The sequence below is a fragment of the Vulpes lagopus genome, chromosome X, assembly GCF_018345385.1.
Source record: "Vulpes lagopus strain Blue_001 chromosome X, ASM1834538v1, whole genome shotgun sequence".
Lineage (NCBI taxonomy): Eukaryota > Metazoa > Chordata > Mammalia > Carnivora > Canidae > Vulpes > Vulpes lagopus.
Genome location: NC_054848.1, coordinates 76,525,273 through 76,548,642, shown reverse-complemented (window position 1 = coordinate 76,548,642; position 23,370 = coordinate 76,525,273). Strand labels below are relative to the sequence as shown.

At 38.6% G+C, this 23,370-nt stretch overlaps 2 protein-coding genes across 2 annotated transcripts; both read right to left on the bottom strand.

The window, feature by feature from the left end:
• Nucleotides 1-1,887: 1,887 nt before the first annotated feature.
• TCEAL7 (transcription elongation factor A like 7) lies at nt 1,888-3,909 on the bottom strand. The gene is made up of 3 exons (XM_041741705.1): nt 3,841-3,909; nt 3,170-3,237; nt 1,888-2,807 (listed from the first exon to the last, which is right to left on the bottom strand). The coding sequence occupies exon 3, from the start codon at nt 2,791-2,793 to the stop codon at nt 2,491-2,493; it is 303 nt and encodes a 100-aa protein (XP_041597639.1). The 5' UTR covers nt 2,794-2,807; nt 3,170-3,237; nt 3,841-3,909; the 3' UTR covers nt 1,888-2,490.
• Nucleotides 3,910-10,219: 6,310 nt separating this feature from the next.
• On the bottom strand, nt 10,220-12,353 carry LOC121482595 (protein SET-like). Its single transcript, XM_041740451.1, has 2 exons — nt 12,277-12,353; nt 10,220-11,183 (listed from the first exon to the last, which is right to left on the bottom strand). The coding sequence occupies exons 1-2, from the start codon at nt 12,351-12,353 to the stop codon at nt 10,220-10,222; spliced, it is 1,041 nt and encodes a 346-aa protein (XP_041596385.1).
• Between the last annotated feature and the right edge of the window lie 11,017 nt (nt 12,354-23,370).

Here is a 23,370-nt window from a genome sequence, read left to right as displayed (position 1 = left end):
TGGTACTTATTGTGAATAGAACCAAAAAAATGGATGTAGCAATTTACTCTCTCATTAAGTATGAGAATGCCTATATCCTCAATAAAATTGAGTGTTGTAAGCAAACGTTTGCCTATTTGATAGGCAAATTTGTTTTTTTATTTTAGTTTTCATTTGGTTCTTCACCTCCTACCATGGCCAAATAATGTTTATTATTCACATAGATTTACTTGTTAGAATTTTCAGGCTAGAACCACGATTTTGACTTTCAGGAGCCCTTTTATGAATTATAAACCATTTGGCTCTTTGATTATAAGGAGACTTCTGCACTGCTCAGCTGAAACAGGGACTATGGTGAGAGTATATGAAGCAATAATGGAGACCATGATTTCATGGGAAACCCCAATGGAGGGCCAGAGCCAAATGCAGAGATTCTGATTCAGAGTGTTTCTAAGAGTATCAGTGTGTATGGGGACATATGTGTCCAAATATTGCATAATTAATAAGCACTCCAGATGATTATAAGGAGCTGTTTGAGACATACAATTTTACAATAACTTTATAGACTGAATATAGGAAATAATCCCTTTCCTGTTGGGTCCCATTTAAAAATTCAAGTTATAGTTTGTAGTGAAGTAGATTATTGCCAATTTTATGCAATCAAAGGTAAAACTGGGCCAGGAACACTAGATTCTAATTAAGTAAACATTTATCAAATACCTACTATATGTAAGTCACTAATCAAAAAGAAATATAATGAAATATATGATATGGTGCTTACTTTGAGATGCAAAATAAAAGGAATCCAATTAGGAAATAATGCTTAAGTGTGTATATATACACAGATATATGTATGTATGTAATATACATATATATGCATGTATGTAATATAAATACACATATGTAAGTATATATGTGTGTATATACATGTCTTTTGTAAGACTAAAAAATATATATACACATACATATGAATGAAATATATATACAATACATATTGTACAATAAAATATATATATTTCTCTATATATTTATATATTATATATATTGTAGTCTTACAAAGAATTTTTACATGTTTCAGGAAGGAAAGTGATAGAAATATGGGGATTGCTTTCCTAGAACTATTTTCTACATTGTTTTGTGCAATTTATATGTCCCCTGATTTTCTTCTGAACCAGCAGGTCAGGCTTCCCAGGAGCCTTCAAGGGAGAGATCATCTCACAAGAGAAGGAGGACAAACCCTTAGTCCTTAGACCCAAGGCAACTCTGATTACAGCATTGTTTAAATTCAAACTTGTACCTTGGTCCACCTCCCAAAATGGCCTCATCGTGCCTGACTCCAATTTAGAGGAGGGGTCCTAGGATTGAAAACAGAAGGGGCTGTTTGCTAAGAACCCTGCAAGGCACTGTGGCTCAAGCAATCCTAGAGCAGTCTCACCTGTTTAAGAGTCACTATAAAGGCAGAGGCTTTGGAAGACAGAGTGGGGGCTCAACCCATTGGGGACTCCAGGAGTGAGTGGATTTTGACATCCAAGGACTCCAGTGTTCCAGGAGCAGTGAGGGCCAGCAGACAGCAAAGGACCCAGCAGAAGAGGCAGCAGTGCCCAGCAGGCATGGCAAAACCCAGAGGAGGAGGGTGGGGCTCAACAGCAGAGGACTGCCATGGAAGTCCCCACTGCCCTGCATACTAATGGATTTGCCCCTGAGCACAGGTAAGTGCAGGGCCCTTCCTCAGATAACTGATGTTCTGTAGTGGGTTGGGGTTCTGTATGCACAGGCAGGAACAAGAGTCCACCAAGCCACAGCTCAGTCACCTCATTTCTTCCTCACAGCAGCCCTGTGAGGCAAATCATTTCCCCTCGAAAAGGATTGAGTCTTAAAGCAAGTATATCTGTGATAACCGCCAGTTTTATTCCTCTGGCTAAGAGATCCAGAGGTAATTTGAAGTTTACATTTCATTTTTATAGTTCTGTTGTCAAGAGTTTATTAAGTGTTTTACTGCCCTTCAACGGTAATTGACAAGTTTTTTGTGTGTCTGTTTATTTTAGGTTTTTTGTGACACAATACACAGACATACACACACATATAGATTCATTTTTTGGAAAATGAGAAGATGCAGATAGGCAAAAAATTAAATACAGATCACACAGAGGTTCACTGTTAACGTTTTGGTGTATAATAATTCAGACTTTTATGCATTATGTCATATATAAATGTACATATAAAGTGCATATATATATACACACATATACACACACAGTTTTGCAATGTATTATTTTTACTTAACAATATACAATGAGCATCTTCCCATGCAAATGAATGAGACATCCTTATTAAATGAATGAGATTGGGTCAAAAGATGAGATGTTGGTAACCGGAGTCATATGCAAATCAAAGGAACATTGAAGGATAGGCGTAAAATGGTGCAATATTTAGCAAGAAAATGCAAACAAAAGGAAGTCGATGGTGGTAATATTAATAACAGAAAATAGTTGAATTCAGGAGAGAAATGCATTAAAAGGGGTAAGGACGGTCCCGAGAATGACTATGGTTAGAATGCAGAGCCCTAAATTTCTTTCTCAGACCCCTTATCTCTTCCAAACACCTTTCCATCTCATCTCCCTCCCTTGTCATTTCTTCATCCTTAAAGTGCCTATAGTCTATGTCCTCTTTAAATTCCTCGAGAGACTGAAGCAGCCTTTGCCTAAAATTCCCTTCTGTTTGCTGACGTTCAAATTCTCCATAGGGGCGTTCTTCCTCTCTCTTTGGCACGCTGCATTTGGGCTTTCCTTCATTTTCTTTGCAGGGTTTTTGCATGATGTTGCTTCCAGCTTAAGTCCGGGGAGAAAATGTAGAGCAAATAGCTTGTTTCTTTTGATTCAGGTTTGTCCGTTTCTGACAAGTAAGTATCTTTAGCAAGATAACCTGCCTAATCTCCCAACCCTGTCACATAGGTCCAGCCCTCTGAAGTTAGAGATGCCTCCCCTACCTCCCACATCCCCACCACTCCGCCTCCTTTCCCCTCCTTCTGCAACCCACCATTTCCCCAGCAGACAAGGCTAATGGCCTCTCTGACGCGGGAGAAAGGGAGCAGAACGGTAGTTGAGCTGTGAGGCTGTAAATTTTACCCAGCTCTTGCCCTTCCCAAACCCCACCCTCAGAGACCCGGGCTAAGTGCCTCTCTCACACTCACCTGTGATGATTCGGGAGAGTTTCCTCTTTTTCTTGCCTCGAGGTGTCTGTGAACACAGACCCTTGGACCTGCAGACAGAAAGGAAGGCGGCGAGGAGGAGGGAGCTCTCGGGGGATCCACCAGCCCCAGTGACAAGACACCTTTATCTTGAGTCCGGGATCCTCACGACCGTCGTCGCCCCAAATTTCCTACGTCCTGGTTCCCCTCGGGTCCCTATCCCTTCCTCCTGAATCCCTGTCCCCACCCCCCCACCCCTCACTCTCTGGCCTAGTCATTGCGAGGGCTGCTGTCCCCTTGCCCCCTCCCACCCCCCCCCCCACGACCCACAGGCAGGCATTGAATGAGGAAATATTTTGAAATTTTGTCTAAATTTCTGCCTCCACCTCAGGATTTTAGCCGTTCTCCACACAACAGCCCACACCTCATTTCCTCAACGGAATTGGAGACAGAAGATAACGGAAAGCTTGCCAGTCTGAGAGAAGCCGTTTATTTCTAAACTATCACTAAATCTCAGGAGACTTCCACCTACTCCCAAACCACCGTCCTTTCAAAAAATACAATCATCTCCCAATGAGTTTGCAGGGGTTTGGGGAAAGTGAGCCTAGACCTATTCCAGTCACTAGATTCAGCCACTACCACCCCAGGGGTCCCAGCGGTTTCCTGAAACCAACCTTCTGAGATTTAAGGAATTTAAGTCCTCCTTCTCTTGGCCACAACACAAACGGCTACAGGACAGTAAGGAGCTGGTACCCAGAGGAGAAAGAAGCCGGGGAATATAAGGACTTTGTGGCAGCTCCTGGTCACGTGAGGATTATGTCATCCTCCAACTCTGGTCCCCACTTTCCCCTCCCATCAGCTGTGCTGCAGAAGTAGAACGACTTACCAACCTCTCACCTCCCCACACCAGGGTCTGCCACTTATTTTTCTCACTGCTGATTACAGAGGTCAAGAGTGGCCCCTTCTCCTTGTGGTTGGAATTTGCCTTTCTCTGATTACCAGAGAGGGGCTGCATTTTCCTACGGTCATATTAACCATTGTGACTTTTTAGTAGTTGTATTAAGAGGATTACTCATCCTCTTCTAAGCTACAAAACAGGTACCAGTTTCCTGTGCACCCACCCACCCCTCCCCTGTCATCAATAGCCACCATTTATTTGCCTTTCTGTTCAATTCTAAAATCAAATTAGAGGGGGTAGGATAAATTAGAAAAGGAAGTAATGATTGAGATTGTGTTATTTTTACTTTTGTTCTGATAATTTCCTACTCTTCCATTTTTTCCATCAACTTATTATATTCTTTTATTAATCAGAAATACAATAACAATAAATACATTTGGAAAAAGACTCAAGATGGGAGGGAAAAAAGACCTAGGCACCTGTTTCTGCTGCCGAGTCATAAGATAAATATAGACCCTCCAGGCAGACACATTTTTGGAAGTTTAAAATATACAGGGCAGCTGGAACCTACTAACCTTCTGGGGAGCCCTGGGCGTAAGGCCCTTTCATTAGGAGAACTACTGAAGTCATAAACCAACAGCACTTCACCCTTAGATTTTCAGACTTCAAAAATCTGTCATAAAACTTTACTAGTTTGATCTCAGTATCATGTCTTCTCTCTCAGTTTGCACTATACAGTTTTATTTCTTTATTTTCTGTATCCAAAAGGCCCCATCTTTTGGAATATTGAGGCCTCAATATTCTTATTGAGAATCAAATAGTTTTTCATTTCTCCCAGACACCATCATCCTATTTATGTTTTCTTATACGTCGTTCAGCCACACTGAGGAATTAGGACCAACAGTAACTGGACACATTTAGTCATGAATCACAGTAAATTTTTTGTTGCTAAGGATTTTGGTAGTAATCTAAGTGGCTTAGTTGTTGTCGATATGTTAGTTTGAAATATAGACAACAGAAAGAGGGATGTGTTCTTTTTCCTTTGATTTTTTTCAAATATTTTATTTATTCATGAAAGAGAGAGAGAGAGAGAGAGAGAGAGAGAGAGAGAGAAAGAGAGGCAGAGACACAGGCAGAGGGAGAAGCAGGCTCCATGTAAGGGAGCCCGATGTGGGACTTGATCCCAGGACTCCAGGATCACGCCCTGGGCCAACGGCAGGCGCTAAACCACTGAGCCACCCAGGGATCCCCCTCCTTTGATTTCTTTTTTAAAAAAATTTTATTTGAATTCAATTAACATATACTGCATTGTTAGTTTCAGAGGCAAAATTCAGTGATTTATCAGTTGCATACAACACCCAGGCTCATTCATTTCTTCCAATGCCCTCCTTAATGCCCATCACACAGTTACCCTATTCCCCCACCCACATTCCTTCCAGCATCCCTCAGTTTGTTTCCTATAGTTAAGTGTCTACTATCATTTGCCTCCCTCTATTTTATTTTTCCTTCCCTTCCTCTATGTTCATCTGTTTTACTTCTTAAATTCCATATATGAATGAAATCGTATGATATTTATCTTTTTCTCACTGACTTACTCGCTTAGCATAATACCCTCTAGTTCCATCCATGTCACTACAAATGGCAAGATTTCATTCTTTTTTTTAAATTTTTTTAAATTTTTTTAATTTATGATAGTCACAGAGAGAGAGAGAGAGGCAGAGACACAGGCAGAGGGAGAAGCAGGCTCCATGCACCGGGAGCCTGATGTGGGATTCGATCCCGGGTCTCCAGGATCGCGCCCTGGGCCAAATGCAGGCGCCAAACCGCTGCGCCACCCAGGGATCCCAATTTCATTCTTTTTAATGACTCATATTCCATTATATATACCACATCTTCTTTATATATTCATCTACCAATGGACATCTGGGCTCTTTCCGTATTTTGGCTATTATGGACATTGCTGCTATAAATATTAGGGTGCATGTACCCTTTTGAATCACTATGCCTGTATCCTTTGGGTAAATAACTAGTTGTAATACATTGCTGGTTCTTAGGGTAACTCTATTTTTAACTGTTTGAGGAACCTCCATACTGTTTTCCAGAGTGGCTGCGCCAGTTTGCAGTCCCACAAACAGTGTAAGATGGTTCCACTTTCTCTGCATCCTAGCCAACATCTGTTGTCTCCTAAGTTCTTAATTGTAGCCATTCTGACTGGTATGAGGTGGTATCTCATTGTAGTTTTGATTTGTATTTCCCTGATGCTGAGTAATGTGGAGCATTTTTTCATGTATCTGTTGACCATTTGTATGTCTTCTTTGAAGAAATATCTGTTCATGTCTTCTGCCCATTTCTTGACTGGATTTTCTGGGGTTTTTTTGGGTGCTGAGCTGGATAAGTTCTTTATAGATTTTGGTTACTAGCTCTTTATCTGAGAAGACATTTGCAAATATCTTCTCCCATTCTGTAGGTTGTCTTTTAGTTTTGTTGACTGTTTCCTTTGAAAGAAGGATGTGCTCTTAAAACTTGTTTTTTAGGAAGACTATAGCTCAATATGAATGCAAAGTTGCCACTAACCAGTTTGAGGCAAATGGCTCCAGAAAATACTTAGAAGAAAGAGAAGAGGTATTAAGAAGAGTACAGCATTGTTGTCACAGTTATTAAGAAATGCTAAGTTGTGATAGAGGCATAAGATTTATTGATAGGATGGGGAATTCCTGAATCCTCTGAAAGCAGCTTTTCATGCAGATGGTTAGAATCATGATTATCAAATAGCTGGAAGAACCCAGGTGCTGAAGATTTTAGCATTGTGGTAATAAGCTTAGCTTTGAATAGATCTGAGTTTGAATTAATTGCATTTACTTGCCTATTGTATAACCTGGGCTCTAAAACTTGGATATTAAAACTTCCCTGTGTCTCATTTATAAAATTAGGCTAATGCTTCATAGAGTTATCAGAGTTAAATGATATAATTTATATAAAACCTTTAGTACATGACTAAATAATACCAAATGCCCAAATAAATGACAGGTCTCAATGATTACCTACTAAGGTTCTCAGGAACCCTTTCAGTTCCCACTGTGGCTCTACTACCACTCCTCTAATGCAAACAGCCATAAACTCATGGACAACCACAATATTTACTGGTCTCTTTGCCTTACATCTTTCCACTTTTCAATAGAATTATGATTCCAATCAATAGATATGATCATATTATTGCCCTGAATTATTTTATTTCATCCTCCAACAATCTTACTAGGTAGGAACATCTTTAGTTGATCTTCTGAACATTTCATGGAATACATCTCCATTTTCTTCTTAAAGATTTATTTGTTTATTATTTTAGAGCGGGGGGGGGGGAGAAAGGGAGAGGGAGAGAATCTCAAGCAGACTTCCTGCGGAAAGTGGAACCATGGGGCTCCATCTTATAACCTTAAGATCATGACCTGAGCCTACCTGAGCTGAAACCGAGTCAGGTGCTTAACCAATTAAGCAACTCATGCATCCCTACATCTCCATTTCTAAGTAAAAGCTAGTATGAAAATACATGCAAATGCAGGCAAAGTAAGATATTGAATTAGATTTGACTTGTTTGCCTAGGATTGACTGATGTGACTCATAGATGAGGACAAAGAGGCATTATGTATCATAAAAAGAAACTCCAACAATTGGGACCAGATACCTTCACAAAAGTTTGACAAAAGGCATCTAAGCCACCTCTACCACCTGCAACAATCACCCTAGTCTTCCCTCCCCCAAGTCAGGATAAGGAGACAGGTAGGCATAAGAAGTAAAGAAATGTGGGAGCCATTGACCTTGTGGGGAGGTCAGTATTGTTCATTGTCACAACACCAGTGATACTTACAACTTATATAATACTTCTTAGTTATTGCCTAATTCTTCTAAGTGCTTTACATATACTAACTGAATTAATACTTATAATGCTATTATTAGGAAACTAAGGAGTACAGAGGTTAAGTAGTTTGCCCAAAGTCACACCGGAAATAGTGGATATAGAATTTTGAATAAGGTACTATAACTCCAGAGTTGGCACACAGTGAAAGTCAATTCTATCACTTTTTCATGGATAAGAGCAAGACTGTAGATTCCTCCCTCTTTTAAACCAAGTGGATCTTTAAAAATAATAAATAAAATAAAATAAATAAAATAAAAAACCAAGTGGAAGTGGAAGCTCTAAAAGAATCATATACAGAGAGGTCTGTAAGAAGTGGATACTGGTGTACAATCTCCAGTTAGATCACTGCTTATCTTGTTGATCCAAAAATATAAAACATATATAAAACAATATGGTAGATGTGAATACAATTCTACCAATAATAACATTAAATGTAAGTAGATTAAACAATCCAATCTAGGAAAGAGATTGTAAAATTGGATATAAAAACAAAATACTTTATCAAAATACTTTCTACAGACGAAAAACTTTATACTCAAAGGTACATATAAGTTAAAAGTAAAAGGATGAGAAAAAGTAAATTATGCAAATAGATAGATCCCCAAACCTGACAATGACATCACAAGAAAACTACAGATCAGGGCAGCCCCGGTGGCGCAGCGGTTTAGCGCCGCCTGCAGCCGGAGGTGTGATCCTGGAGACGCGGGGTCCCGCGTCGGGCTCCCTGCGTGGAGCCTGCTTCTCTCTCTGCCTGTGCCTCTGTCTCTGTCTCTGTCTCTCTCTCTCTGAATAAATAAATAAAAATTAAAAAAAACTACAGATCAATGACTTTTATGATATAGATGCAGATACCCTCAATAAAATACTAGCAAGCTGAATTTAAAAACATTTAAGAATTATATACCATGACCAAGCAGAGTTAATCTCAAGAAAGTCAATATATGTATTCATCATATTAATAGAATAAAAAACCCCACCACATTACCATTTCATTTCATCATTTTATTTTAGTGAACAGCACAAGGATGTTTTTTTTTTAAAAAATACAACAGCTCTTCATAATAATAAAGAAAACTCTCAAAAAAGTAGAAATAGAGGAAATCTCCTCAACCTGATGAAGGACATATAAGAAAAACCCACAGCTAACATTATGGTTGCTGGCAAAAGAATGAATGCTTTCCTCCTATGAGCAGGAACAAGACAAAGATGCCTGCTTTCACCACTTCTAATCAACATTGTATTGGCGGTTCCGGACAGGACAATTAGGCAAAAAAAAAAAAAAAAAAAACATGAAATCAAAAGTATCCAGACTGGAAAGGGAGAAATGAATCCATCTCTATTTGCAGGCAACAGGATCTTACACATAGGAAATCATTAAAAAATCCACAAGAAAGGTACCAGAATTAATAAATGAATTCAAAGCTGCAGGGTATAAGATCAACACACAAAACCAGTAGTGTTTATATATACCGATGACAAACAATCTGAAAAGGAAATTAAGGAAAAATTCTATTTACAGTATCATCAAAAAAATACTTAGGAAGACATTTAACAAAAAATGTAAATCTTATACTCTGAAATTACAGAGAATTATTGTAATACAGTAAAGACCTAAATAAATAGAAAGACATTCCATATTCATAGATTGGAGGATTAAATTGTTAAAACGGCAATATTTCTCAAAGAGATCTACAGATTCAATGCAATCTCTACCAAAAGCTTAATTACCTTTTATGAATAAATGAAAAAGTAGACTTTCAAATACATAATAGCATTACAAGGAACATTAACGAAAATAATCTTGTCAAAGAAGAACAAAGATGGAGGAATTACACTTCTTGATTTCAAATCTTAGTACAAGTCTATAATAATCAAAACAGGATGGTACTGGCAAAGGATATACACACAAGTCAATGGAATAGAATTGAAACTCCAGAAATAAGCCCATATATTATGGTTATTTGATTTTTAGAATGGCACCAAGATAATTTGATGGGGAAAAAGATCAAATTTTCAACAAATTGTACTGGGAGAACAGGATACCACTTGCAAGAGAATAAAGCTGAACTCTCACCATATACAAAAATTAACTCAAAATGAATCACAGACCTAAGTGTAAGAAACAAAACTATAAAACCCTTAGAAGAGAACATAAGCATAAATCTTTGTGACCTTAACTTAGACAATGGTTTCTCAGATATGACATCAACAGCACAAAAAACATAATTAAAAAATAAATAAATCAGGTATCTTCATCATCCATATCGGGAACCAAGTAGTACTGTAATGTATTTAGCCAAATATCATCTTTGATGACCTCTCCTAAGTCATCTGCACCTGCATCAGAATGGTCAGTAAACCAAGTGAAGAAGCTCTCTGGTTCCTCCTGCTGCCTCTTCCTGCTGGCTTTATTCTGTGTTTGACTTGAACATTTCGTCAAATCCTTTCCAGATTTCCATTTGATTTCAGTGGACTTTGAAGATGGATCACCACTCTCATTCAGATGCAATTCTTTAGAGAGAACTTTATTTTCGAAGTAAGGATTTTCATAAAAATAAAAACCTGATTTAATATCTTCAAATTCCGTCACTTCAACTCTTGTCAAATAATGCATCGCCTCTTCATCCTCCTCCCCAAGCAGTGCAGACACTTGTGGATGGTTGACAAATGTTGTCACCCAAAAATTGGGGATTTGGGCCATCAATTCTGACCTCTTCTGAAAAAATGGTTGGCGGAGTTTGTTATATTTCTGTTCTAGTTTCAAAATCTCCTCACTGGTTTGTTCATTAAGTCTGTCTATTTCATTTTGTACTTCATCAATATGTTCAATTGCTTCTTGCTGTTCTTTTTCTGAGGTCTCCATGGTCCGGTGGTGGTTGGAGTGGAGCTCCTTTTTACTGACTTTGGCCGCCAAAGTCAAAGTGGCTCTGCTCCGCGGTTGGGGGGTGGGGAGGGAGCGGAGAGATGGAGAAGGGAAGGCGTAGAGTGAGGGCATAGGCTTCCCCTCACGCCACTGGTGCGCGGGCGCGCTCGCGGGGGGGCCAGCTTCCTCCACTAGGCGTTCGCCGGTTCCTGGCTCTCGCTCCCCCAGGTAGGCGCGCGCTGCCTTCGCTGTCTGACGACGAGGGTGGTGTTGGGGGCGGCTAGTCCGCAGGGCTCCTGCTAATGGAGGGGAAGCGGCGGCGGCCGGTGGGCTGGCTGCTCGCCTGCCTCACTCACGCTTGGGTCAATTGGTTTTCAACAAAGGTGCCAAGACATCTCCTCACAGGGTATCTGTGATCTTCACCTCATGCACAAAAAAAATAATTTGAAATTGATCATACACATGAATATAAAACCTAAAACTATGGGGGCACCTGGGTGGCTCAGTGGTTGAGCATGTACCTTCAGCTCAGGGCGTGATCCCCCGGTCCTGGGACCAAGTCCCACATCGGGCTCCCCATGGGGAGCCTGTTTCTCCCTCTGCCTAGTCTCTGCCTCTCTCTGTGTGTCTCTCATGAATAAATAAATAAAACCTTTAAAAAAAACCCTAAAACTATGAAACTTTTTAATTATGAGGTGAGTAGGAAACTCTAGGATCTCACCATTACTCCTCTTGGTGTCTATCACGTTGAGTTTTGAAATGGTGTCTTAGATCATACTTCTGTAGATGAAAAGAAATCTTATGAGTTTTAAAGTATTTTATTACAAAATATAACCCAGAAACATTAAAAATGTAAACATTAGTGAAATAGTATAAGGTGAGCACTCTTAATAACCATAACTCAGATCAATAAATAAAACTTCCAACCACCCCAGAAGCTCCTCTATATGCTCCATCCCTTTAAAAAAAAAGATTTTATTTATTTATTCATGAGGGACACAGAGAGGCAGAGACATAGGCAGAGAGAGAAGCAGGCTCCCTGCGGGGAGTGCAATGTGAGACTGGATCCCAGATCCCAGAACCCTGGGATCACCACCTGAGACAAAGGCAGCTGCTCAACGACTGAGCCACCCAGGTGCCCCTATTTGCCCCATCCTAATTGAAGCTTCCCTTTTTTACCCTGAAAGTAACCACTATCCTGACTTTTGCAGTAATCACATTCTTTGGTTTCTTTGTCTTTATCTTCCAAGTATGCATACCTACACATTATAGTTTAGTCTTGCTCTTTAAAAATGTTTATATTTATTTAAGGTCCCTACTAATATACAGATTTTTGCTCCATTTCTTTCTTTTTCTTGAAAATTATCTATGGAAGAACTTGAGCTGTTTGACTTGTAGACTTTCCCAGAGTCTAGATTTTCTAACTGCCTACTTACAGTTCCACCTGATCCTCTTTGTTAATTCCTGTAAGTTGGCAATGATATCCAAGAGAATAAAATATTGACTCTAACATTTGCCCTTATCCAGATACCATTTGGTGACTGGGACCAACTTGACTTTCAAGTCTTCTGTTGATATTTTATAGTTATCTTTGAGATCCCATACTCTTAATATTAATTAATGCAACCATCCATGCTGATTTGTCTAGTGGCTCTTTCTTGAAATGTCAGTCTTGTCTGATTCTCACCCCTTCCTTAGCCAGTAAGACTCTGTCTTTCTTCACTGTGACAGCTGAATTCATCATTATCCTGTTTCAGGTCCTCATGATCTTTTATCTGAATTATTAGGGCAGACAATTCTCTGATGTTCCTCCCTCTATCCTCTCCTCCTCCCCTTTTGAGAGATTTAAGTAAGGTGTTCAAGGTTACATAGTTGGTTAGTGTTCAATCAGGGAATGGACACAAGTTTTAGAATGAGGACTGTCTTGGGACGCCTGGGTGACTCAATGGTTGAGTGTCTGCCTTCAGCTCAGGGCGTGATCCTGGAGTTCTGGGATGGGGCTCCCTGTGGGAAACCAGACTGCTTCTCCCTCTGCCAATGTCTCTGCCTCTCTGTGTGTGTCTCTCATGAATAAATTTTTAAAAATCTTTAGAATGAGGACTGTCTGAAAATGTCCCTATGTTATCTCCCACCTTTGTTCACTTAAGAGTTATTTTGGGGAGCACTTCACATGCCCAGCACTGCCTTGTATGCTCTGAATGATAATGGCTAGGTCTCAGAGAAATGCACAACATTGGTGAAACATATACTGTCTCTGGGTAGGCCAAATACCCTTTCACATGGGGCCATTTGGAGACAACTGAACGAAAGGGTGAGCTGTCTGATCAATAGAAACTAGAAGAAGTGGCTAGGATGACCTGAAATAGAGAAAATCTCAAGGAGGAAAAAGACCTTGACCTGGGCCTCAGAAAGTAGAAAGGACCTAGTAGTAAGGTAGGAAAGAGAGAAAAGAACTATCTGACTGAACCCAAGCCCAGCTCTGTCTTTACCATTAATCACTCTATCCTGTCTCATGCTGCTTTGTGGGTACAAGTTCACTTGCTCCTCCTTAGAGGTGCTTAAGTCTGTTTACAGTCTATGATTACAAAGCAGGTTCAGTGCAAGCTCTTTATGATACGAAGTCAGGAAATATGTACTCTGTACTTCCTCAAGGGCTTTCTCACTTATTTTCAGATAATAGAATCCAAATATATTAACATTTCTTTATGGAACTGTGGCATGTGATTTAAAATATAGGTTCCCCATTGAGTCTACAAATCCATTCCTAAGCATCCATACTAAGGAAATAATCAGTGATGCTCACAAATATACTGTAACTATAACAAAGTTATAACAAATATGAATGATCAAGTTATCTTTATACTATAATGATATTCACCCAGTTGATTGTTCTTAGATATGAATAAAAAAACCTTATGCTTTGCACTGAACTGAGTTGTGTGTGGATGTATTTCAGATAAATAAATGAACAACTTTGCCAAAGTTTGACTTATAAGTGCCACCTTATTGCTATTACTCCTTTTAGCCAAGATGGTTTATTTTCCCCAATAACAATTTTCCCCATTTTCTTCTTTTTTAAAAAAAGATTTTATTTATTTATTCATGAGAGACACACAAAGAGAGGCGGAGACACAGGCAGAGGGAGGAGAACCAGGCTCCATGCAAGAAGCCCTATGCTGGACTCCATCCGATGTGGGACTCCATCCAGGGAATCCAGGATCACGCCCTGAGCCAAAGGCTGAGCCACCCAGGCATCCCAGCCCATCTTCTTCTAAGTAATAAGATTCTTTTTCCCAAAGTTTTCAAAGAACTCTTGATCACTGAACTAGAAACTAACATTCCCCAGCCTCCCTTGCAGCCAAGGCTGTCTTTGTGCCCAAATTCTTTGCAATGAAATATGAGATGTGGGATTTTTTCTTTCTTTTTCTTTAATCAAGTTATATATTTATGTACTTACTTATTTTTAATTAAGCTTTTTATTTTAATTCCAGTATAGTTAACATAATGTTATACTAGTTTCAAATGTACAATATAATGATTCAACACTTTCATACATCACCTGGTGTTCATCACAACTCCTTAATCCCCATCACCTATTCACTCATCCCTCCACCTACCTCCCCTCTGGTAACTATCTGTTTGTTCTCTAAATTAAGAGTCTGTTTCTTGGTTTCTCTTTCTCTCTTTTTCCCTTTGCTCATTTGTTTTGTTTCTTAAATTCCACATATGAGTGAAATCATATAGTATTTATCTTCTCTGAAGGACTTATTTCACTTAGCATTGTTTCTCTAGCTTCATGTTGTTGTAAATGGCAAGATTTCATTCCTTTTTGTGTATGAATAATATTCCATTGTGTATACAGGATATTTTTCTTGTTTTACAGAACTCACTTATACTAATAGGCAATGATCTGTTTAAGGAAACTAATCTGTATTTTTCATTTTTTGCTTATATTTTTGCTCATGTTTTTCAATTAATTTACTTATATTTGTTTTACTACAATTAATATCCTTATGTGTAAATCTCCAAACACATGTATGATTTTTTCAGTATGTTGGAATGTAAACAATTAAATTATTACATCAAATAGTATGAGCATTTCTAAGACTTTCTTTTTTCTTTTTTTAATTTAAATTCCATTTGCCAACATATAGTACATCATTAGTTTCAGAAGTAGTTTTCAATAATTCATCGGTTGTATATAACATCCAATGTTCATGACATCACATGCCCTTTTTAATGCCCATCACCCAGTTACCCCATCCCCCCACACACCTCTTCTCATTTCCAAGACTTTTAATAATTACTGTCAAATAGCTCTCCAGAAAGAATATACCAAATTACATCCCCACCAATAGTGTGAGAATTTTTTTGTAAGTTTAACAATTTACCATAATAAAGATGATGTTAGTTTGTTTTGCCTTAAGGGAACTTTTAGTTTTTTATATATTTTTTTGTATATTTTTTATTGGAGTTCGATTTGCCAAAATTTAGTATAACACCCAATTTCATCCCGTCAAGTGCCGCCTTCAGTGCCAGACACCCAGTCACCCCATCTGCCCACCCACCTCCCTTTCCACTACCCCTTGTTCATTTCCCATGTTAGGAGTCTCTCATGTTCTGTCACCCTCTCTGATTTTTTCACTCATTTTCTCTCCTTTCCCATATAATCCCATTCACTATTTTTTATATTCCCCGTATGAGTGAAACCATATGTTTGTCCTTCTCTGATTGACTTACTTCACTCAGCATAATATCCTCCAGTTCTATCTATGTTGAAGCAAATTGTGGGTATTCGTCGTTTCTAATGGCTGAGGAATATTCCATTGTATATATAGACCACATCTTCTTTTTTTTATAAATGTATTTTTTATTGGTGTTCAATTTGCCAACATATAGAATAACACCCAGGGCTCATCCCGTCAAGTGCCCACCTCAGTGTCCATCACCCAGTCACCTCCACCCCCCCGCGCACCTCCCCTTCCACCACCCCTAGTTCGTTTCCCAGAGTTAGGAGTCTTTCATGTTCTGTCTCCCTTTCTGATATTTCCCACTCATTTTTTCTCCTTTCCCCTTTATTCCCTTTCACTATTTCTTATATTCCCCAAATGAATGAAACCATATCATTTTTGTCCTTCTCTGATTGACTTATTTCACTCAGCATAATACCCTCCAGTTCCATCCACGTTGAAGCAAATGGTGGGTATTTGTCATTTCTAATGGCTGAATAATATTCCATTGTATACATAAACCACATCTTCTTTATCCATTCATCTTTCGATGGACACCGAGGCTCCTTCCACAGTTTGGCTATTGTGGACATTGCTGCTATAAACATTGGGGTGCTTGTGGCTTGGCTTTTCACTGCATCTATATCTTTGGGGTAAATCCCCAGCAGTGCAATTGCTAGGTCGAAGAGTAGCTCTATTTTTAACTCTTTGAGGAACCTCCACACAGTTTTCCAGACTGGCTGCACCAGTTCACATTCCCACCAACAGTGCAAGAGGGTTCCCCTTTCTCCACATCCTCTCCAACATTTGTTGTTTCCTGTCTTGTTCATTTTCCCCATTCTCACTGGGGTGAGGTGGTATCTCATTGTGGTTTTGGTTTGTATTTCCCTGATGGCAAGTGATGCAGAGCATTTTCTCATGTGCTCATTGGCCATGTGTATGTCTTCTTTGGTGAAATTTCTGTTCATGTCTTTTGCCCATTTCATGATTGGATTGTTTGTTTCTTTGCTGTTGAGTTTAATAAGTTCTTTGTAGATCTTGGAAACTAGCTTAAGGGAACTTTTAAATAAAGTATAAAATACGTATGTAGGGATGCCCGAGTGGCTCAGAGATTGAGCATCTGCTTTCAGCTCAGGGCAGGATCCTAGAGTCCCAGGATTGAGTCCCACTTTGGGCTCCCTGCATGGAGCTTGCTTCTCCTCCCTCTGCCTATGTCTCTGCCTCTCTCTCTCTCTCTCTCTCTCTCTCTCTCTCTGTGTGTCTCTTGTGAATAAATAAATAAAATATTTTAAAAAGAAAATAATAAAAAAATAAAATACATATGTAAAAGTGACCAAATCATGAGTACCTAGCTCAGTGACATTTTACAAACTAAAACCGTTTAAGCAGTACTTTAAAGAAAATGTAAGAAAAACCCCAAGACCATAACCAACACTGTAGAAACTCTGTTCCACTCATTATTCAAGGATACCATTACCTTGAATTCTAACATCATAGTTTTGCCTTTGTTTAAACTCATAAAACTCTTATACATTACTCTTTTTCACTTTGGCTTATTTATCTCAACATTTTCTTAACGGTATTCATCCATACTGCATGTAGTTGTAATTTGTACATTTTTATTACTGAGTAACTTCCCACTGTGTAAATATACAATTTATTTATATATTTTCCTGATGAAGAACATGTGGGTATGTGCTAAATTCTGGCAACATAAAAAGTATTATAAACATATGAGTAAATGTTTGGTAAACCAATGCACACATTTTTATTATGGGTATAACTAGAGTGAGATTGCTTGGTCGTAAAGTATGCATATGTTTACCTTTGTATATTGTACCAAAGAGTTTTCCTAAGTGGTAGGGCAAGTTCCTGTTGTACCACATCCTCATAAAACACTTGACACTTTCTGTCTTTATTGTTTTAGACATTTTGTTTGTCTGGGGAGGGGGGTTAGTAGTATGACATGCTGAATTTAACTTGTATTTCTCTGTAAACTAATGAAGTTGAACATATTCTATGAATTTATTAGCCATTAGGATATTCTGTTTTTTGAAGTGCTGTTTTAAGGTGTTTGCCCATTTTTTAATTGGATTGTCTCTTTTTAAAACTTATTTGTAAGAATTCTTTATACATTATATATGAGCCATTTGTCAAATATATGTGTTCCTTATATCTTTTCCTAGTTTGTGGCTTGCTTCCTTATGCTTTTAACGGTGTTTTTTGATGAACAGAAATTTCTGGTATTAATAAAGTGCAATTTACAATCATTTTTATCCTTCATAATTAGTGCTTTTTGCGTCCTCTTTACGATTACTGCCTATTCAAGGGAAACAAAAGCAAAAATGAACTCTTTGGACTTGATGAATATAAACACATTCTGCACAACGAAGGAAACAATCAACAAAACTAAAAGGCAGCCTAAAGAATGGAAAAAGATACTTGTAAATGACATAACAGATAAAGGGTTAGTATCAAACATCTATAAAGAACTTACCAAACTCAACATCCAAAAAACAAATAATCCAGTTAAGAAATGGGCAGAGGATATGAATAAACACTTTTCCAGAGAAGACATCCAGGTGGCTAACAAACACATGAAAAGATGCTCAACATCACTTACCATCAGAGAAATACAAATCAAAACCACGATGAGATACCACTTGACACCTGTCAGAATGTCTAAAATTAACAACACAGGAAACAACAGATGTTGGTGAAGATGTGGAGAAAATGGAACTCTCTTGCAGTATTGGTGGGAATGTAAACTGGTGCAGCCACCCTGGAAAACAGTATGGAACTTCCTCAAAAAGTTAAAAATAAAACTACCCTATGATCCACCAATTGCACTATTAGATATTTACCCAAAGGATACAAAAAAAAAAAAAAACAAGATTCCAAGGGATACATGCACCCAATATTCAAAGCAGTATTATCAGCAATTGTCAAACTAAAGAAAGAACCCAAATGTCCACCAACGATGAATGGATAAAGAAGATGTGGTATATATACACAATGGAATATTACTCAGCCATCAAAAAGAATGATATCTTGCCATTGGCGAGTAGGGGATGGAGCTGGAATGTATTTTGCTAGGCAAAAATAAGTCAGAGAAAGACATATGATTTTGTTTATATGCAGAATTTAAGAAACAAAAGAGATGTACATATGGGGGGGGAGAGAAACAAACCATAAGAGATTCTTAAAGACAGAGAACAAACTGAGGGGTGATGGAGGGACATGGGTGGGGAATGGGATAGATGGGTCTTTGGTATTAAGGAGGGGACTTCAGGGATGCCTGGGTCGCCCAGTCAATTAAGTGTCTGGCTTTGGCTCAGGTCATGATCTCAGGGTTCTGAGATCAAGCCCCATATTGAGCTCCCTGCTCATCAGGGAGTCTGCTACTCTCCCTCTCCCTCTGCCCCCATCCCCGCTCGTGTGTACTCTCTTTCTCAAATAAATAAGTAAAATCTTTTTTTAAAAGACTTTATTTATTTATTCATGAGAGACACAAAGACAGAGAGGTGGAGACATGGGCAGAGAGAGAAGCAGGCTCCACGCAGGGAGCTCTATGTGGTACTCGATGCAGGGAATCCGGGATCACACCCTGGGCAGAAGGCAGGCACTCAACTGCTAAGCCACCCAGGTGTCCCTAAACAAGTGAAATCTTAAAAAAAAAAGAAAAAAGAAAAGAAAAGAATAGAAAAAAGAAAAGAGGGCGTTTGATATGATGAGCGCTGGGTGTTATATGTAACTAATGAATCACTGAATTCTACTCCTGAAACCAACACTGCACTGTATGTTAACTAACTAGAATTTAAAATTTTATTTGTTTATTAATGAGAAACAGAGAGAGAGAGAGAGAGAGAGAGAGAGGCAGAGCCATAGGCAGAGGCAGAAGCAGGGTCCATGCAGGAAGCCCAATATGGGACTCCATCCCAGGACTACCGGACCACGCCCTGAGCCAAAGGCTGGCACTCAACCGCTGTACCACCCAGGCGTCTCAACTAACTAGAATTTAAATAAAACATTGAAAAAAGGGCAACCCCGGTGGCTCAGCGGTTTGGCGCCGCCTTTAGCCTGAGGTGTGATCCTGGAGACCCAGGATCCAGTCCCACGTTGGGCTCCCTGCATGGAGCCTGCTTCTCCCTCTGCCTCTCTCTCTTTCTCTCTCTCTCTGTCATGAATAAATAAATAAAATTAAAAAATAGGTTTTAAAAAAAATTGAAAAAAAGAAAGGGCAGCCTGGGTGGCTCAGCGGTTTAGCGCCGCCTTCAGCCCAGGGCCTGATCCTGGAGACCTGGGATCAAGTCCCATGTCAGGCTCCCTCCATGGAGCCTGCTTCTCCCTCTGCCTGTGTCTCTGCCTCTCTCTGTGTGTCGCTCATGAATAAATAAATAAAATCTTTTTAAAATTTTTAAAAAATTAAAAAATAAAAATAAAAAATTTTTAAAAATTTTAAATTAAAAAAGAGAAGAATACTGCCTATTCCAAAGTTAAGAAGATGATTTCCTCTGTGTTCTTGTCATTCCTGTAGAATGATATTTTCACCTTTCCCATTTAGATCTGCAATTCATTGGGAGTTTATTTTGTGTGTTATTTAGGGTAGAGTTGACATACATTTTTTCACATATGGATACCCAACTGATCTGCTACCACCACTTTTTTTTTTTTAATTTTTATTTATTTATGATAGTCACAGAGAGATAGAGAGAGGCAGAGACACAGGCAGAGGGAGAAGCAGGCTCCATGCACCGGGAGCCCGACGTGGGACTCGATCCCGGGTCTCCAGGATCGCGCCCTGGGCCAAAGGCAGGCGCCAAACCGCTGCGCCACCCAGGGATCCCTGCTACCACCACTTTTTAGGAAAAAAAATCCTTTCCCCATTTGACTATAGTGTCACCTTTGCCATAAATCAAGCGACAGTATGTGTAGGTATGTTTCACAGGTCTGTACATGCATGCGTATGTAAATTCATCTTTGAGACAATATCACATTATTTATTCATAATTTACTCACTGTAGCATTGGATTAAATTTGGTATCTACTGGTGAAAGTTTTGGTGCTCCCTTCTTCAGGGTTCTTTTGGCTACATTTTTTTTTGTATTTTCACATATATAGTTGGAATCTGCCTGTCAACAAAAAATAACTGACTGGGATCTTTATATGGATTGCATTGAGTTCATAGATCAATTTGGGAATAATTGACAACCTTAAAATATTCAGTATTTTAATACATGAACCCAGTATCTATCTATCCTTATTTAGGTCTTCTTTAATGTTTCTCAAAATTATTTTATAATTCTTAGTGTAATGGTCTTGAAAGTATTTAATTAGATTTATTTTGATTATTAATCAACTTTATTGGATATAATTTACATGCAATAAGATGCATACATTTTAACTATATAGTTCAGTGTTTTCAACAAATGTATTCACCAATGGAGTCACTACCCCATCAAGACACAGAGCATTTCCCTCACCTGAGAAAGTTCTGTTACTCCTCCTTTAAGCTCAGAAAAATTCCACCCTTCAGGTCAGGCAAACACTGATTTCATCCAATTTATATCAATATAAACTAGTTTTGCCTCTTCCAAAACTTCATATAAATGGAATCAAACAGAATGCAGTCTTTTGTGTCTGATATCTTTCCCTGAGTATAATATGTTTTTTGGGATTTATCTATGCTATTGCTTCTATCAGTAGTTTGTTCCTTTTTGTTGCTCCGTAGTACCCTAACACATGAATACATCACAATGTTTATACATTTACTTGTTGATGGACATTTGGATTGTATCCACTTCGTGGCTATCTAGATGAAATTGCCATGAACATTCCTACACGAATCTTTTTGAGGAAATATGGTTTGAATTCTGTTTGGGAAGATTCCTGAGAGTGGAATTTCTTGGACATATGGTAAGTATAAATTTAACTTTTTAAGCAACTATCAAAAAGTCTTTCAAAGTGGTTGAACTTCTCATCAGCAACAAGTGAGGAATGAGATTTCCAGTTGTTCTATATCTTCAAAATATCTTTTAGATATATGTGCATATCTGACAATCTAGGATTATCAGACTTTTTAATTTTATCAATTCTGATGGTCATGTTGTGGTAATTCATTGTTTATATTTGTTTGCTTGTTTTATATTTTCCTGGTGATTAATGACATCAAGCAGCTTTCCATGAGCTCTTTGGTGATTTGTACATGTACTTTAGTGAAATGCTTATTGAAATCTTTTGATCATTTTTCATTGCATTGTTTGCCTTATTTTGAATTTTAGAAGGTCTTTATATATCTTCTGGATACAAGCTCTTTTTTGGTTACACATATTGATGAGCTTCCCACGTCATTTTCTTTTTTTTAGTTTTTTTTTTTAAAGGATTTTTAAATTTATTTGAGAAAGAGAGGGAGAGAGGGCACAAATAGGGGAAGTGGTAGAGGGAGAGGGAGAAGCAGGCTCCCCACTGAGCAGGGAACCCAATGGGGGGCTCCATCCCAGGACAGAGATCAGGACCTGAGTCGAAGGCAGACGCTTAATGAACTGAGCTATTCAGGAGCCCCTCATTTTCCTAACCATATCTTTCACAGAGCAGAAGCTTTTAATTTTAAATTCAGTGTCTATGTATACTCCATTACTACACTACCTTTATTACTACAACCTCAGTCTGGAAATCAGATAATATAATTTTCCACATCTGTGCTGTTTTTTCAAAATCATTGTCTATACTAGGCCCTTTTCATTTCCATATAAATTTGGGGTAATTTTGTCAAGTTATACAAAAAAGCCTGCTAAAATTTTTATTTTTACAACACTAAATTTATAGATTAATTTGGAGAGAATTGATAGTTTAACAGTACTAAGTTTCCTAATCCAGGACCTTCCTCTATTTTACATTAATCTTTATATTGTATCTTTACATCTGTATCTATCCAAAACACACACAATTTCAATTTCCAATTGTTCATCACTAGCATACAGGAATACAATGGAGTTTTTTTATATCCATCTATAGCCACAACTCCACTGAATTAAAGTACTAGTTCCATAGTACGTTTATTGTAGATACCTTAGGATTCTCTAAATCATGTGATTTGCAAATAAAGACCTACATATTACCTTTTGAGCCTGAAATTTGTTAAGGAATTTTCATTGCTGGTGTTGTTTTAATTCTGAAAATTCATTAAGACTCTGGGGCACTACTGACTCGTTAGCTCACCCTATGGAGGGCCTCATGTGTCTGGGAGCCCCTAACAAGAGGAGCCATCAGCTGCCGTGTTTTCTTCCAAGTTCTAAAAAAAGACGCTGCCTGTAGAGTCTATATTTATATAGTGACTTAGCAGAAGAAACAGGTGGTTGGGTTTTTGTCCTCAACTTTAATTTTAAAATTAAAATATATTTTCTTTAAAAAAAAGTATATTGATTTTGGGGAGGGCTTAATATAAAAGGAACAAAACAGATACTAAGAATTCTTAAAAATCCACTCTCCTGACTCTTTTTCCTGACACATCTCTTCTATGCATCTTAGTGGAGGGAAAATGGAGAGCACTGGTAGCAGACAGCACAGCAAGTGGAAGAAAGCATATTCTTGGAGCAGAGGATAGGAAGAGGCAAGTCCCCAGAGAAAAACTGGGAATGGCCAACAGGCCCCTGAGAAGATACTGCCCTTCCCCAGCAGGCAGAGAAAGGCCCAGGAATACACAAAGGGAGAGTCACAGAGCCCAGGCTGGTGCTGCTTAAGAAGGACGCGGCAGCAGAGGCGAGCTGTGCTAGCGGACCCGCCGAACGCCACCTCGCGGGC

Coding starts and splice junctions, on each gene's coding strand:
- TCEAL7 (XM_041741705.1), bottom strand. CDS start 2,793: ATGCAAAAACCCTGCAAAGAAAATGAAGGAAAGCCCAAATGCAGCGTG.
- LOC121482595 (XM_041740451.1), bottom strand. CDS start 12,353: ATGTTAGAGTCAATATTTTATTCTCTTGGATATCATTGCCAACTTACA. Junction 11,184..12,276: donor AAAGAGGATCAGGTGGAACT/GTAAGTAGGCAG, acceptor TGAGTGAGGCAG/GCGAGCAGCCAGCCCACCGG.